The sequence below is a fragment of the Coregonus clupeaformis genome, chromosome 21 (assembly GCF_020615455.1).
Source record: "Coregonus clupeaformis isolate EN_2021a chromosome 21, ASM2061545v1, whole genome shotgun sequence".
Lineage (NCBI taxonomy): Eukaryota > Metazoa > Chordata > Actinopteri > Salmoniformes > Salmonidae > Coregonus > Coregonus clupeaformis.
The window spans coordinates 33,419,301-33,437,613 of NC_059212.1; the positions used below are offsets into that span (position 1 = coordinate 33,419,301).

Sequence of the window (18,313 nt, forward strand, 5' to 3'; positions counted from 1 at the left end):
CTAATATCTATCTGAACACAGCTTTCAGATCCTTTTCAAATCATCTACAGAGTCAATTAAGTTATGTAGTGTCATGAGGCCACTAATGGTAGTTGTACAAGTGTTAGGTGGGAATGTTATTTTCAGCTTTTTTTGCTAGAACATCACAATTTACAACAGGAATCAATTAATGAACAGGCATTGGAATCAAGTTGCCTTGGGAGATTCTCAATTAGCGTTGCTAACTCCTACGTGCTCTGTACTCTCCTTGCCTCCTTTTGATAAAAGGTAATCGAGGAGAGGAGGCTAGGAGAGGAAATGTGAAAACAAATGCGCTTGTATGTAATGAGCCTCTCCTCTACTCATGCGTCATCAGGCAAATTATGTTTACAGTGTTGGATCCCAAAATAAATAAAGTGATCCAAATAAATGTAACTACTGTGTAAGAAATGTAATAGATAAAAGGATAACAACAGCTGATTCAAAGGGGGGGTGTAGCGGATCTCAAAACTCTTCCGTGATGGACTCAGGTAGGATACACATGACTATCCTTGATGAAAGGTGGCTATCGAGGAGGGGAGGACACTTCCGTTCACCTACTAACTAATTGACACTCTCCTTGACCCCTCGACCACTTATCGGTTTTCAGGTCACGGAGGAGAGAGGACGGTCCTTTGCTCAAATGAGAATCTCCCGTTGTGTCCCCCTCACCTCCTGAGACCTGACAGTCTATTGTAAGGCTTGTGACTGCCCTCCTCTGGTTAACAGTCTAATAGCAGATACATTTACAATTAAGTCATTTAGCACAGGGGTTCCAAACCTTTTCACTCAGGCCCCCCTTCCATCATTAGGGAACCCCCCCCCCCACACACACACACCACACAAACTGTTCACACCCCTCTTGTTGGTGGAGAGAAAATATAGCAGTTTTAAATCAGATTTTCTTGCAATTCTATACATTTTGCCATGTCTAATGTGTATTCATGTGATATTTGAGTGACTCAAATATTACAACAAAATCTATGGGCTAACAAACGTTAGCTGACAAAGGGTAGTTGATCTGGACATTTCTGGCAAGTTAGAAATAACTCTCTAAGGTATGCAATGACTGACATGATAAGAGGAAACTGATGATGCACTTCCCAATTTCGAAATTGCACCTTGTGCATTCTACTATCACAACGTTAAAGAATAAGTTGAAAGCAGGACTGAGTTCCTTAAAAGGTTTTTTTTTTTTATCAGTGGTTTGCTCTGGATAAGAGTGTCTGCTATATCAGTGGTTTCCAAGATGTGGTTTGTGATTTACAGGAGGAATTAGGATGATGTGCCTTGCTCAAGGGCTCAACAACAGATTATTCACCTAATCTGCTCAGAGATTCAAACCAGCAACCTTTTGGTTACTGGCCGAACACTCTTAACCTGTAGGCAACCTGTCGTCCCTGAGACTGTGCATACTATACCTGACTTCACCACAAAACAATGGTGCCCAGGGGGTGGCGTTGTTGGCATGTGTAAATATCTTAAACTGAGTTGGGGAGAGCAAAAAGAGAATGGTATACCATTGTCCTTAGTGTAATATTGTGAGAGTTTAGCTTTCTATCTCTACCTTTTGTAGTTTTTTTTTATCGCTTTTGTACTATTTTCACAAGTATGTGGTAAAATGTCACAACTCTTAATACAAAACTCAAAACAGATCATCAAAAAGGCTGTTTTTTCTCAACTTTAAGCACATTTTCAATTGACTAAGGACAACACACAAAATCACACAGTAAATGCTCCACCAAACCTAATCAGTGTTTCATATAGAAATACCTTTCATATAAAGTAATTGCCTTTCACAATGCAATGCTCACAATACTGGTTATCTTCTCATTTGTTTAAATATATTTGACCATCACTTAATCCAACTGTGCTTAATGGTTAATCAGTTAACTGTTTGGTAAACCTATAGATTTTAAACTGGTTTGTCTGCTATGTATGGATTTGGAGAACTACAGAAAAAAATGTGTGTTTGTAAAGTATAAACATCTGAATGACATGTATGATACATGATAACCATACATAATGACTACTCGTTATTGCTATTTGATTTCCCATAGTAGTAACCACAATTGGTCACCATATAAAAGGGTGTGTGAACATGGAGCAGGATAGACAGCAAGAGAGAGGAAGAAATCAAAGAGTTTGTGGACAAGGGGCCCATCAAAGAGGTCAAACTAGGTGGGCATGGTCCCCGTCAAAGAGGTGGACATCAGAGAGAGGGAGGCAGATGGCAGGGAACTGTTGTGTCTAATGAAGCCCGGGCCATCATCGTTGACCATGTGGTAAACAGAGGCCTTACCACGGCAGAGGCTGGCAGATTAGTTCACCCCAATCTGAAAAGATCAACTGTCAATTCGATCATGAGAACATTTCGCCAAGAAAACCGGTAAGTCTGCAGGATATGCACTATGATTTACCATTACATTTACAGTAAATTACATGTAGTAATGCATGTAAATTCACAAAACATGTTAGTAGTCTTACAGTATGATCTATTGACAGTATACTCTGTTCTACCCTCATAATTGACAGAAGACCCCATGGTGGTGGCCGTGGCTGTGTGTTGACCGACCAGTGGTGGAAATGGTGAGGGCCAGGAATGACATACTGCTGTCTGAAATAAAGCAGGCCATGGAGGAAAACGATGACGCCTTTGTCAATGTTTCATCCATCAGCCTACCAACAATCACCCGCCTTTTGAAGAGGCACCAGGTACAGTTGAAGTCGGAAGTTTACATACACCTTAGCCAAATACATTTAAACTCAGTTTTTGACAATTCCTGACATTTAATCCTAGTAATAATTCCCTGTGTTAGGTCAATTAGGATCACCACTTTATTTTAAGAATGTGAAATGTCAGAATAATAGTAGAGAGAATGATTTATTTCAGCTTTTATTTCTTTCATCACATTCCCAGTGGGTCAGAAGTTTACATACACTCAATTAGTATTTGGTAGCATTGCCTTTAAATTGTTTAACTTGGGTCAAACATTTTGGGTAGCCTTCCACAAGCTTCCCACAATAAGTTGGGTGAATTTTGGCCCATTCCTCCTGACAGAGCTGGTGTAAATGAGTCAGGTTTGTAGGCCTCCTTGCTCGCACACGCTTTTTCAGTTCTGCCCACAAATTTTCTATAGGATTGAGGTCAGTGCTTTGTGATGGCCACTCCAATACCTTGACTTTGTTGTCCTTAAGCCATTTTGCCACAACTTTGGAAGTATGCTTGGGGTCATTGTCCATTTGGAAGACCCATTTGCGACCAAGCTTTAACTTCCTGACTGATGTCTTGAGATGTTGCCTCAATATATCCACATAATTTTCCTTCCTCATGATGCCATCTATTTTGTGAAGTGCACCAGTCCCTCCTGCAGCAAAGCACCCCCACAACATGATGCTGCCACCCCGTGCTTCACGGATGGGATGGTGTTCTTCGGCTTGCAAGCACCCCCCTTTTCCTCCAAACATAACGATGGTCATTATGGCCAAACAGTTCTATTTTTGTTTCATCAGACCAGAGGACATTTCTCCAAAAAGTACGATCTTTGTCCCCATGTGCAGTTGCAAACCGTAGTCTGGCTTTTTTATGGCGGTTTTGGAGCAGTGGCTTCTTCCTTGCTGAGCGGCCTTTCAGGTTATGTCGATATAGGACTTGTTTTACTGTGGATATAGATACTTTTGTACCTGTTTCCTCCAGCATCTTCACAAGGTCCTTTGCTGTTGTTCTGGAATTGATTTGCACTTTTCACACCAAAGTACATTCATCTCTAGGAGACAGAACGCGTCTCCTTCTTGAGCGGTATGATGGCTGCGTGGTCCCATGGTGTTTATACTTGCGTACTATTGTTTGTACAGATGAACGTGGTACCTTCAGGCGTTTGGAAATTACTCCCAAAGATGAACCAGACTTGTGGAGGTCTACAATTTTTTTTCTGAGGTCTTGGCTGATTTCTTTTGATTTTCCCATGATGTCAAGCAAAGAGGCACTGAGTTTGAAGGTAGGCCTTGAAATACATCCACAGCTACATCTCGCATTTACTCAAATTATGTCAATTAGCCTATCAGAAGCTTCTAAAGCCATGACAGCTACTAGGCCCCGTGTAGCTCAGTTGGTAGAGCATGGCGCTTGCAACGCCAGGGTTGTGGGTTCGATTCCCACGGGGGGCCAGTATGAAAAAAAAAAAGTATGCACTCACTAACTGTAAGTCGTTCTGGATAAGTGCTTCTGCTAAATGACAAAAAAAATGGTAAAAATTACATAATATTCTGGAATTTTCCAAGCTGTTTAAAGGCACAGTCAACTTAGTGTATGTAAACTTCTGACCCACTGGAATTGTGATACAGTGAATTATCCCGAGTGGCGCAGCAGTCTAAGGCACTGCATCTCAGTGCTTGAGGCATCACTACAGACCCCCTGGTTCGATTCCAGGCTGTATCACAACCGGCCGTGATTGGGAGTCCCATAGGGCGGCGCACAATTGGCCCAGCGTCGTCCGGGTTTGGCCAGTGTAGGCCGTCATTGTAAATAAGAATTTGTTCTTAATTGACTTGCCTAGTTAAATGAAGGTAAAATAAAAAATAAAAATAAGTGAAATAATCTGTCTGTAAACAATTGTTGGAAAAATGACTTGTGTCATGCACCAAAACTATAGTTTGTTAACAAGAAATGTGTGGTGTGGTTGAAAAACAAGTTTTAATGACTTCAACCTAAGTGTATATAAACTTCCGACTTCAACTGTATCTATGAAACACTTTTACCTGGTGCCTTTTGAGAGTAACAACGACCGGGTGAAACAACTGCGGGCAGAGCATGTTCAGGTACAGCACTATATACTGTATTACTGTAATTTACAGTACTGTAGCATATTACTTTCAGCTGTTTTAAGGGTGATTTGAAACACGTATCTTGCAATGTTAAAACGAGTAAATTGAAAAGATATCAATTATGTTGTGTTTTGGTGATTAAACCAAAACAATCAATACATTTCACAATAAACTATTATTTTGAATCAATGGTTGTGTGATGAGAGATGTTTACTATCCAAATGAATGCACAATGACAGGTTTTGAATGAAAGACTGGCTGTGTTACAAGTGTGACCAGTTTGGAGTGTTGTACTGAGTTGTGAAAATGTACCACATACGTGTGAAAATAGAACCAAAGCGAAAAAACAACAAACTGTATTAACAGTGGCACAATCAGTCAACCTAAGTCAACCAGTTTTTCATCACCTAGCTAGCGTTATATGCAGTTCACTTGGCTTCTCTCCACATGAAATTGTCAGTTCTTTTTCCAAAGGAAATAAAGTGAGATTGTGACAGATCACCTCTATTCTATGGCAAAGTGGCCCAGCGTTTCACTGATGGAATGATATTATGAGTATAGTCTCAGACTTAACTTAAAGAGAACACATATCATCCCCATCTGTCTGGCTATGAGGTGACACTATCTAGAGGGAGAGGAGGCTATACATTTTTTTTTGTAGTCATTTTAGCAGACGCTTTTATCCAGAATGCATGCATTTTTTATTTATTTTTCATACTGGCCCCCCGTGGGAATCGAACCCACAACCCTGGCGTTCCAAACGCCATGCTCTACCAACTGAGCTACATGGCTGAGATGGGCTTCTGTCGTGCTGCTACTGTAAATTGCTACTGCCTTCTACGGTGAGCTGATACAACTCTTCAGGAGCAATTCTCCACCCAGTCTCTGGCTTTAAACTGTAACATTTGTGAGAAGTGCTTTATGTCAGAGACAGAAATACATTTTTGAATCTACTTGGTATATCGTACAGTATTATGGTATTGTGTTTTGAGAGGTACCAACAGAAGCCAAACCAAGGCTTGCATGTACTTACAGCATAATAGCACAATTGTTCACACTAAAGACGTGGAAATCACAATTTATTTTATGAAATTCAAAATCAACACAGAAACTGCAGTAAGGTGCAGTTGTCAAGTATTCAATTCTAACATTCAAATCTATCTATGCAATACTAAAATCCAGAGTGGTGGGTATGGAGGCAAACATTTCCCTCATGGGGTCCTTGGTTTTCAAGACCAAGCAATGTAAAGCAGGCAGACCACTTCATAAATAAGTAGGTATAAGAATACTTTCAGTATGAAAATACAGTCAATGATAATAATGTGATCATTCCAAATGTATCAAAATAGCTGATTATTTTTCTGCTTATAGTTATGAAAATCTATATCTATAACTGATATCTGACGGTTTGTCTATGATCTGTTACTAGGCAATTAAAATCAGTTTTAAGACAAATATGTTTCTACAAAGAAATAAATAGGTAAAGTTGAATAGTTTTTTCCCTGACCAATGTGCACTGAAAATGGAGAATACATACCAACAATATAGAAGTGGGCTGAAGATTGTAAATGTTCGGTATAACTTTTCATTTACATTACATTTTTACATTTTAGTCATTTAGCAGACGCTCTTATCCAGAGCGACTTACAGTTAGTGAATACATATTTTTTTATACTGGCCCCCCGTGGGAATTGAACCCACAACCCTGGCGTTGCAAACGCCATGCTCTATCAACTGAGCTACATCCCTGCCGGCCATTCCCTCCCCTACCCTGGACGACGCTTGGCCAATTGTGCGCCGCCCATGAGTCTTTTCCTTCATAACATGAGTTCTATAATGTGCTTAACGACCATATGTAGATAAGATCTCTTATGCCATATACATATTCAATATGTGACACTAATCCCAAAATAATAAGCTTGATGTTTCCTCTCTGGTTTACAAATTCAGTGTGATGACCCCATGTAATTGGTTGACCTGGACATTTTTCCCTGACAGAAATGTAGTCTATTGTTATCACTCTGCAGTGTAGCAGCGTGCCACAAGCAAACAGAGCTGGGACAGATGATGATTGGACAAGATTGCAGAGATCAAAAGATTTCACATGAAAGGTAATTGGTTAGGGTGAGCAGTGTGCAAAGTTATATTATCCACTTACTTCACAAATGTTGAGGGAGGCTCACCTCCATATACAATAATACACCTGCATTGAGAGGAAATGCAGCAATTGTATTCTGCCTGAGAAGTAAGTCTGTGTGGGTTTAGGTATAGGGACATGGGGCTTGGGAGTATGGGGCTTATGGTATGGGTACAGGGGTGGAGGACCCAGACTCAAAGTGTCTCTCTCTGGATCTCCCCCTCCTCTACAGGTAGGTCTCCCTCTCCAGTGCCCGTGGTAGTCATACAGAGGACAGCACCTCGCCCGTCGAGTCCAGGAAAGGGTCCTTCTTCTCCCCCTTCTCCAGGTCGATGTGGTGGATAGAGCCTGGCTTGATGATCAGGTCGTCTGGTTCCCCCTGGTACATACTGCCCATCACCTCCCTGTACTTCCCCGAAGCCGGATCCTTCTGGAAGACTTCCCGGTGCATCTTCTTCAGCTCAGGGTCAGGGCAGAACAGGTATTCATAGAGGGCAGCCGCCATGATGCCACCAAGGATTGGACCAACCCAGTACACCTGCAAGACAGGTAAGGTAAAACCCAGTTCAGACAAACATGAACCTAGAACCACAGGTTGAGCTAGAGGATACTTCCTTCTGACAGAGCTGTCATGCATTATTAGACCAGATGTCATGTTTTGTCATGTCTGTAAAGGGGCAGCAATCATCGTTTATGGGCATCCTCAGTGGAGCCAGGTACCTTTAGGTTCTGCCAAGTCAAACATTTGTCACGTAGAGAGAGAAAACACCTGTCAGATAATATGACACCACTCTCAGTACTGAGGACCTTTCCTAATTATACCGAAGACCCAGATAAACAGACACACACACACACACACACCATGCTGTGCCATGCTGACTCAGTAAAGACAGCTACTATAAACACCTCCGTGACAATAATTGCCCTGGATACATAATTAAAGAAACACATGCTGTGGGTAATGTCCAGAACAGCTGTCTTTAGTTGTCTATACTACTGATGTGGTTTTTCATTTTATTCTGAAATAGGAAGCTGAAATGAATGAATCTATACCTAGTAGCAAGGGTCAAGTGATCTATTGATGACGCATTTCCTGACCATTTCAATGTTTATTTTAACGCTCAGTGTTTCTATGGTTACTGATGTCAGTCTGTAGCACTCATGCCCTCTATGGGGGGTAAATATGTCCTTGATCGACACTAGATGGGATCCTTCTTAGCTGCTCTGGCATGGTGATATGCACTGTGACCTTATTAAGTTTCAATATGCCCCCCATCCCGCCCACCGTTGCCCCCCACTAATAATGATATTGACAACATTAGCTACTGGAGGACAGAGACGACCTGAACACTTATCACACAATGATGCACTAACCTAAACAATATACACAAAAAGCACATATGACAGTATACTACAGGCTCTTTATTAATACACTGCTGTAATATTTGGCATCTGTTTACCCCATGTCTTCACAACCAAATAGCTTGTGATTTCTGTGATGGCATTTCAGTGGAGTGACTTTTTATATTAAAACATAAAAAGTCACTCCACTTTAGGCCTGAAGCTCTCTCTTCATTTGAAGTGTCCAGGCATTAACAACTAAAACATCAATGGATGGTCAGTGTTTCCAGATTATTTTTTAGCAGTGGTTTTACTCCTGAGTGGCGCAGTGGTCTAAGGCACTGCATCGCAGTGCTAACTGTGCCACTAGAGATCCTGGTTCGAAACCAGGCTCTGTCGCAGCCGGCCGCGACCGGGAGACTCATGGGCGGCGCACAATTGGCCCAGCGTCGTCCAGGGTAGGGGAGGGAATGGCCGGCAGGGATGTAGCTCAGTTGATAGAGCATGGCGTTTGCAACGCCAGGGTTGTGGGTTTGATTCCCACGGGGGGCCAGTATAAAAAAAAAAAATATGTATTCACTAACTGTAAGTCGCTCTGGATAAGAGCGTCTGCTAAATGACTAAAATGTAAATGTCGCAGAGGGACCTACATTTTTCTTTGTAGAACGACTGTGAGAAGGTCAGTTCTGGTGACTTTTTAAAAGGACATTCTACTCCAATATAAATGAAATGAAATTATGCTGACACGATCTAAAATATGATTTGCCCATCCAGAAAAGAGCCCAATAACATATTGGTCCATGCCTGGCAGGTGTGCTATTTAGCAAAAAGCATTAGGCTATCACCTGGCTGGCACAGTGACTAATAAATAGGCTAAAGAATGGGGATGCCATCTGCATTTACCCCATTGGGCTAATCATTAGCTAGATCACAAACTCTAAACATTATCTTGTTGCTAGTTAGCATCATATTGATGACTTGAATGTCCCAAAAATATAATGCAGGCCTACCTGTTACACTTAACCCATGTTACATTTGGCCCCGGTCAACGTGAAACGCAAGAGCTAAATACGTCTAAACCATTCTGCTGATTCTCCTGTTTGAAAATGGTGCAGTTCACTCATTTTTAGGAGTTGAGAAATAATAAATGTAGTAATAATGGAAAGCTGGGATCCTCCTCTTCTAACAGTGGCCATCAACCCCTTTCAAATGTGTGTATTTCCCACTACTGTGCAATGGCTGGGCATATGCATATCAATGCATGTTTTTCTCACTGTGGCACACACGATTTAAAAGCACTTTGAGAGGAATATTATTTTCTTACATAGAATGCGACAAGCCAATTGAAAACGTAAACTATTCTACTATGGGCTTGTCTGATTGTTGGCTGAGGAAAAGTAAATATGGACAACATCATCTTCAAAGTGCGTCTCGGACAAAAAACATTTTTCATATTCCTTTTTTTTTGGTGTGTCTGCAGCAATTTTATAGCAGTGTGAGCAGTCAGAAAAGTATGTGCACAGAGTCTCCTATGCCTTGACGACACGGGGTACATACAACCTTCCCACAATGTTCTGGGAATGGAACATTCTCAGCACATTTAAGCAACTTTATTTTCTTGGTATTTCATTACTTTAAGAGAACGTTTTCTAAAAGTTCAAACATGGTTACATTTAATAACATTTTGGGTAATGTTCTAGGAATGTTCTCCAACTGGTTTGACATTGGGAATGTTCTCAAATCGTTCAGAGAATATTAAGAAACTGTCACGGTTTCGGCCGAGGCTGCTCCTCCTCCTTGCTCGGGCAGGCTTCGGCGGTCGTCGTCCCCGGAGTACTAGCTGCCACCGTTGTATGTTATCGATGTTCGTTTGGTTTTGTCTTTATTGTACACCTGTTTTCCATTTGGGTTGATTATGTCCCCTATAAGTTTCTCGTTTTGTTAGTCGTGTATTGTGTGTTATTGTTCGCCTGTCATCAGGTGCGGCTCGTCTTTTGTATTTTGTATTTCCTGTCGTCGCACTGTACTGTTTTCGTGCACTTTGGATTACTTGTGTTTTGCGCATTGTTGCGCATAGCCCGCCTCCTATTTTGTTGAGGCCAGAGTCTAATTTATTGTGTTCAGTAAAGTCGGTTGGACTTAGCTTCTGTGTCCTGCGTGTGACTCCTCCACCACATCCACATCAGCCACTGTGACAGAAACGTTCTTCTGTGTGAATTTCAGTACTTCAGCATAACGTTTCCTACAAGTTTCCTTATGGTTCTATTTAAAGTAATGTTCTCAAATTGTTCAGAGAACATTAAGAAAAAACTTTATTCTGTGGGAGTTTCAGTCATTCAGCATAACGTTTTTTTCAGGTTTCCTCATGGTTCTATTTAAAGTAATGTTCTCAGAACATTAAAAAAAAACGTTCCATAAAAACCACAAGAAAACTTTTGTAACGTTCAAAGAACATTCTAAGAATGTAATTTAAAAACATATAGTTTATCCTTCAAATACCATCTCGCAATACGTCCTGTGTGTCTGTGGGAAAGGGCCATTGTTGCCATAGCAACATACTCTGCACTCGCTCTGGGCAGAGGTGAACTGGATGTTGAACTCAGTGAGATAGTCTCCTAAATTGATAGTGCAGTTTGTTTAGGTGATTTTACAGCTAGCTAGCCACTTCACATGCTGATATTGACTTTGGTATTATTGTATGTAGCTACGCTTGCCAGCCCAGAGAGAGAGCATTGCATTGTGGGTTTTGAAGTCGACTTGAGCTGCAACAGATTTCCACAACGGTTTTCACGTTGCTACCAACCAGTGGTGTAAAGTACTTAAGTAAAAATATTTTCAAGTACTACTTAAGTTGTTTTTTGGGGTATCTGTACTGTACTTTTCTTTACTATTAATTTTTTTGACTACTTTTACTTTTACTTCACTACATTCCTAAAGTACTCGTTACATTTTGAATGCTGGCGATCCGTAAATTTTAAAAACAATAAAATGGTGCTGTCTGCTTTGCTTAATATAAGGAATTTGAAGTGATTTATACTTTTACTTTTGATACTTACGAATATTTTAGCAATTACATTTACTTTTGATACTTAAGTATATTTAGAACCAAATACTTTTAGACTTTTACTCAAGTAGCATTTTACTGGGTGACTTTAACGTTTACTTGAGTAACTTTCTATTAAGGTATCAATACTTTTACTCAAGTATCACAATTGTGTACCTTTTCCACCACTGCTAACAACCTTGTTATACCGACAAAATGAAACATTTGTTCACAAAAAATATTGTTTTCACCTATTAGTGTTATTTAACGATCATAGGAATTAGTGGTTTGGGGTGGATTATCCCTTTAATGAGAGCTTGTTTCCTTTGAAATGGGGTCTGTTTGAATAGACTAAAATGAACAACTTTGTATGAGTTAAAGAAACATGGCATGCTAGCTCCATCCTGGTGACTAATTCCATGGATAGAGAACAGAAGATCATAGGTTTGAATCTCACTGATACCGTACCCCAATAAAAAAAGAAATGTGTTTGCATGATTAATGCCTAGGCAAATACATTTCTATCTGTACTTGGAGTTCAAAATAGTTAACCCAAACAAATCTAGCAGTCTTATTGAAACATTCAATGAAAGTTTTAAGGAAGTTATTCAAAAACCTCCAAATAACCTATAATTTCCATTCTCAGTTAATAAAACCTTCCAGGAAAACATTCAGAGAACCATAGTAAAACGTTCTCAGAACCTCCCTGCAACATAAAAATGTACGTTCCCAGAACAGGCAACAGAACGTTTTACTTCCAGGTTTACCTTTTGGGAGACGTATGGCTTCGTTCCCAGAACCAATGGGAAACCAAAAATGTATGTTTCCACAATTTACAAGGAACCAAATGTGCTATCTTCGATGACCCTTTGAGGGTGAAAAGGCTGCAGCAGTTTCTTTCTTACCCAGTGGTTCTCAAAGTTCATGGTGACGACTGCAGGCCCAAAGGAGCGAGCGGGGTTCATACTGGCTCCTGTGTATGGGATCTAGAACAAAGCAGGGCATAGAGATGCTAACATGAGGGGACTGTAGAGAGAGAGACATGGAGCAAGACCTAGCCAGAGCTGACACAAACTGACACAACACCTACAGTAGTGTATTGTTCCACTTGAATCCATAAAGTAGATCAGGATAAAATGAAACCTATATAATTGTGGGAATTGTAGTTTAAGATTGAGGTATTCCATAGATATACAAGGTACTAGTTTAGTAGGGATAATCTAGTGGCATGTAGAAAGCACATTGAAATCAAGCTGTGCTATGAAGAGAGGTAGGCAGCATGTTGTTTTCAGGAGCATTAACTTGCTCAGTGTGGTTTAGGTAGTTCCCCAGTGATTGGTTGCCATGGAGGTGGTACAGCGGTACCCATTGAGGATGTGCATGTGAGAGCAGGTCTGAGAGACATTTGTATACTCTACTGTACTGTACTGTGAACTAATGTTCTATGGTATACCTGTTGTACTATTTTACCATTATGATGATTAAAGTACAAACTACATCATCAATCTACATCAATGCACTATACATTTTGTTCCATAGATAGTATTGAATTAAATGTAATGTCTGACTGTTGAGGCCTTCAGGTTTGCTGTAATTCTAGTACTAATAAGTGAGAGATAGAATCACACTCACTGCGAACAGATGACCGATGGCTACAGCGAATCCGATGGCGAGGCCAGCCGAGCCGTTAAGGTCAGAGCGTTTGGGGTCGCAGGTGGCGAACACTGTGAAGACCAGCTCAAAGGTGATCAGGAGCTCCACCAACAGGCCGCAGCCCACGTTGAGCTTGGGGTTCACCTGGGAAACAAGAGTAAGAGATAGCAACTGTCAGTTTGTCTTCCTCTGTGAATGAACAATACTTTTCAAGACATCAATCCATCCCAGACCTAGTTTCAAATAGTATTTAAATTATTTTTAAATACTTTAGCTGTGCTTGATTGAGCTTGCCTGATGGAATAGTCCCAAATGAGCAACAATATATTCAAATCTTAACCATAGTGTGAACTCTGACTGTTGCTATACTTGTTTGGCTATAATCCAGATTCTGTGATAACAGGCCGATCTATATGTTTTACCATAGTCACTCCCAGGCCCCCTCTGACAGACGCTGGTGTCACCAGGTAGAGGAGCCCTGCCCCAGTGATCGCCCCAAGGCACTGGGCAGCCAGGTAGAACACACCCTTGGCCAGGCTCAACTTCCGGGTCACCACCATGGCTGCGGTGACTGCCGGGTTGATGTGGCCGCCGCTGATGTGACCGAAGCACTGCACCATGGTGGCGATGGCCAGGCCGAAGCAAAGTGAGATGAGGACCAGGTCTGCAGGGGGAGGGTTGTCTGACTCAGCCGCCCAATTGATGGTGGAGCCCAGGCTGAGGAGGATGAAGATCATGGTGGCTAGGTACTCGGCTGACACAGCCCTCCAGAAGTCCTTGGTCCAGATTCCTTTGAACGCCACCATGATGGGATGTTGGTTACACGCCGACAGGCAGCTCCTGGCAAAGTAATAATAAATGAATTAATGAAATTATTATCCCCAGTTAGATATCTTCCATCTGTCAGTGTGCCTGAAAATTTACTTAACCCTTCCAGGGAAGGGAACTTGAAGGGAACTTGCTCCTGGACACAACATTTCTAACTCCACTAGGGCATTGAGCCAGTGACTTTGCAATGCACACTGTGTCAGGCAGCACAGAGGGATGCAATATGCCATTTTGCAATCAATGAGTTTATAGTAGGCTACTTTCAAATTGTGGGTACACTTGGACTCTAACAATGGACTAGGTTCAATAAGGAGAGAGAGGTGGAGAGAGTGAAAGAGAGAGAGAGGGACATAAAGATACTCAATAGAAAGAGAGAAAGCGAGAAAGAGAGAGGGGGGGGTCGGGGGTTGTCAAGTAAAATAGGTGACTCTCTTGGAAGCTGCAATATGTCACATACTTGACACCTAGACAACCTAACCCCAGTGACCCAATGCTTGACCAGAACTCATATTTTGACTTCTATTACTTATTTAGTTAATATTATATATCAGATGATAAAATGTTTGACAGCTATATCATATTTAAGTCTAACAAGTTAAATATGTCATAAATAACATACACTACCAGTCAAAAGTTTTAGAACACCTACTCAATCAAGGGTTTCTTAATTTTTACTATTTTCTACATTGTAGAATAATAGTGAAGACATCAAAACTATGAAATAACTCATATGGAATCATGTAGTAACCAAAAAAGTGTTAAACAAATCAAAATTATATTTTATATTTGAGATTCTTCAAATAGCCACCCTTTGCCTTGATGTCAGCTTTGCACACTCTTGGCATTCTCTCAACCAGCTTCATGTGGTAGTCACCTGGAATGCATTTCAATTAACAGGTGTGCCTTCTTAAAAATTAATTTGTGGAATTTCTTTCCTTCTTAATGCGTTTGAGCCAATCAGTTGTGTTGTGACAAGGTAGGGGGGTATACAGAAGATAGCCCTATTTGGTAAAAGACCAAGTCCATATTATGGCAAGAACAGCTCAAATAAGCAAAGAGAAACGACAGTCCATCATTACATTAAAACATGAAGGTCAGTCAATACAGAACATTTCAAGAACTTTAAAAGTTTCTTCAAGTGCAGTCGCAAAAACCATCAAGCACTATGATGAAACTAGCTCTCATGAGGACCGCCACAGGAATGGAAGACCCAAAGTTACCTCTGCTGCAGAGGATAAGTTCATTAGAGTTACCAGCCTCAGAAATTGCAGCACAAATAAATGCTTCACAGAGTTCAAGTAACATACACATCTCAACATCAACTGTTCAGAGGAGACTGTGTGAATCAGGCCTTCATGGTCGAATTGCTGCAAAGAAACCACTACTAAAGGACACCAATAATAAGAAGAGACTTGGGCCAAGAAACACGAGCAATGGACATTAGACCGGTGGAAATTTGTCCTTTGGTCTGGAGTCCAAATTTGATATTTTTGGTTCCAACCGCCGTGTCTTTGTGAGACGTGGTGTGGGTAAACGGATGATCTCCACATGTGTAGTTCCCATCATAAAGCATGGAGGAGGAGGAGTTATGGTGTGTGGGTGCTTTGCTGGTGAAACTGTCTGTGATTTATTTAGAATTCAAGGCACACTTAACCAGCATGGCTACCACAGCATTCCGCAGCGATACGCCATCCCATCTGGTTTGGGCTTAGTGGGACTATCATTTGTTTTTCAACAGGACAATGACCCAACACACCTCCAGGCTGTGAAAGGGCTATTTTACCAAGAAGGAGAGTGATGGAGTGCTGCATCAGATGACCTGGCCTCCACAATCCCCCGACCTCAACCAAATTGAGATGGTTTGGGATGAGTCGGACCACAGAGTGAAGGAAAAGCAGCCAACAAGTGCTCAGCATATGTGGGAACTCCTTCAAGACTGTTGGAAAAGCATTCCAGGTGAAGCTGGTTGAGAGAATGCCAAGAGTGTGCAAAGCTGTCATCAAGGCAAAGGGTGGCTATTTGAAGCCACTTAACACTTTGATTTGTTTAACACTTTATTAGTTACTACATGATTCCATATGTGTATTTCATAGTTTTGATGTCTTCACTATTATTCTACAATATAGAAAATAGTAAAAATAAAGAAAAACCCTTAAATTAGTAGGTGTTCTAAAACTTTTGACCGGTAGTGTACATTTATTTACACTGATAAAAGTGTGGCAAATGTTTCCATGGTTTATAAATAGGTTATGCATAAACTGAGGATATGATATGATATCATCTCACTCACAACTCACATCTTGTATTCAGTATTTAATTGCTTTGAGGGTTAAAACAATATGCATTAGCACAGCAAATAACTGGTTTGCATTGTGTTCTACCCAGGTATTATTTCTCGAAAAATAATTGTCCTAATTCCATTTAGAACTTACCATAAATAAATACAAGATCTCCCACTCTCCTCTATTGCTTGTGCTTTCTCTTCACTCATTCCGCAACAATCCGATTGAATGAGAGCAATATCTCCCTGTTCTCTGTACTGCACAATAAAGAAATCAAACAAATAGTCAAAAAATGTCTACTTACAGACAGGCAGCAGTTGGCTGGTAATGACACAGTGCGAGAAGGGAGGAGAAAGTAGTAGTGGGTCTGTCGAATGAAAATGATCCACGCATTGTGCCGGGGATCGCATCCAAGAGCTTTATTGCGTTAGTAACGGGGCATCACCCCCACAAGAATTAAGCAAAGAGCTTGCAGAGGAGGAGGAGACTTCAGTGCAAGGGTAGAGAAGTTCCCGCCCACGAGATAACTCTAGCAGAAAACTTGCATAGAGTGATGAAGTCACCCGACCAACCACGATATTGTTTTGTCTTCATAGCCTACTCAGAATTGCTGTTCTTATCAGAATTGTAAACACGCTGAAACAAACAAAATTATTTTGCCAATTGTAAGAGAAGGTTGCAATTGCTGCCCGCAATTCGGGGCCTTCCTGCATGTGGGCATTCCTGCATTTGCAGGAACCCCTCTTTATACTTCTGTTGGCCAATTTTTAAGTTAGGACAGGCGGGAGGTGGGGGCGCACCAGTACAGTATAGGTGGCGTTAATGCACAATAACGTTGGATGCCAACCGCCGATAAACCCCACAGCACAGAAGAGGCGGGGATGACACTGGTAGCTAGCTAGCCGTACACCCCGCCTGTTGGGCACTGTTTTCCAGCAGTTCTGTTAATGACGGTGAGGGCAGGTGTTCGGCAGGCCGTAGCGAAAGAGACTGTGTGCTAGCTTAGCCAGCTAGTCCTAAGGAGGACAGCAGGAGGGAGGCGGGGGCGACACCATGTGCTAGCTAGCTAGCACACAGTGCCACTAACTATTAATATAGCTAGTACACGGTGTTGCACAAGCCTCCCGTCTGCTGTGCTAGCGGGAGGCGGGGATGACCGGTAGACAGTGTCCTTCGCCTCCGCCTGTCAGGCACAGTTTTCTCCGGTACACAGCAGGCAGGAGGCGAGGGCGACACCGTGTGCTAGATAGCCAAGCTAGCTAGTTAGCTAGCACACGGTGTTGCTCCCGCCAATGGGATGCTCGGTGGGGTGTTCATGAAGGAACCAATGCGATGCTCGAGGGGGGCGTTTCTGCAGATGCAGGAATGCCCACATGCAGGCTGCAGTTGCACACTATTGAATTGTAGTGGCCCCGGTTAGGTGAAAAAAGCCCATTTGGAAGTGTGATGTCAAATACATTGCGTGACGTCAGTGAACACACAGGTAGATTCAAATAAGGCTGTTAATGCCCCATTCTGCAAACAAAACAACAAACATTAATTAACAATAGTCCAACAATCTCACTGGCATTTTGTAATTAGACACCGATTTTCTATTTTGAGAAACACATGCGATCCAGCCGGAAATGTGGAATGGAATGATCCAATGGAATTGCGTGCACAGGGTGAAAGAATGTGTCATAGCGAGGTGGTGTGTGGAAACAGCCAGGTGCAACTTTTAAAGATTATTTCTCGCTTATGTGAAAGTTATGTTCCAAAGGTTTCCAAAACAGTATCGCTAGCGAGGATTAATAACGTTTCTAAACATTAAAACAGAGCTTCGGGATTGTAGCCAGCTGTCCTCTATACCATCAGCTGAGAACCCAAGACGGGGACCGGCTGTTAGCCACCTTGGGCCCCCCTTGGGTTCTCAATATAGCTATATTATAGCCATATAGCAATATAGCCATATTGCCTCAGAGATTATTTGACTATGAAGAATTTTATGCTCAGTCAGACACAAGATGATTGCAAGGATTACTCCATCAAAGTAAAGAGGTGAACTCCTGAGTGGCGCAGTGGTCTAAGGCACTGCATCTCAGTGCTAACTGTGCCACTAGAGATCCTGGTTCAAATCCAGGCTCTGTCGCAGCCGGCCGCGACCGGGAGACTCATGGGCGGCGCACAATTGGCCCAGCGTCATCCAGG

At 41.7% G+C, this 18,313-nt stretch overlaps 1 protein-coding gene and 1 non-coding gene across 3 annotated transcripts; both read right to left on the bottom strand.

Annotated features, from left to right (window-relative positions):
- Positions 1–5,561: 5,561 nt before the first annotated feature.
- Positions 5,562–5,633, bottom strand: trnap-ugg. Its single transcript has one exon. It is a non-coding gene; the product is annotated as a tRNA-Pro (tRNA).
- A 957-nt stretch (positions 5,634–6,590) lies between these two features.
- Positions 6,591–16,558, bottom strand: LOC121534646 (aquaporin-4-like). 2 transcript variants are annotated; one of them, XM_041841225.1, is made up of 5 exons: positions 16,431–16,558; positions 13,439–13,856; positions 12,996–13,160; positions 12,269–12,349; positions 6,591–7,517 (listed from the first exon to the last, which is right to left on the bottom strand). In XM_041841225.1, the coding sequence occupies exons 1-5, from the start codon at positions 16,517–16,519 to the stop codon at positions 7,242–7,244; spliced, it is 1,029 nt and encodes a 342-aa protein (XP_041697159.1). In that variant the 5' UTR covers positions 16,520–16,558; the 3' UTR covers positions 6,591–7,241. The 2 variants fall into 2 exon arrangements, with proteins under 2 accessions (XP_041697159.1, XP_041697160.1); XM_041841226.1 differs by lacking the exon at positions 16,431–16,558 and adding an exon at positions 16,277–16,413.
- Positions 16,559–18,313: the final 1,755 nt, after the last annotated feature.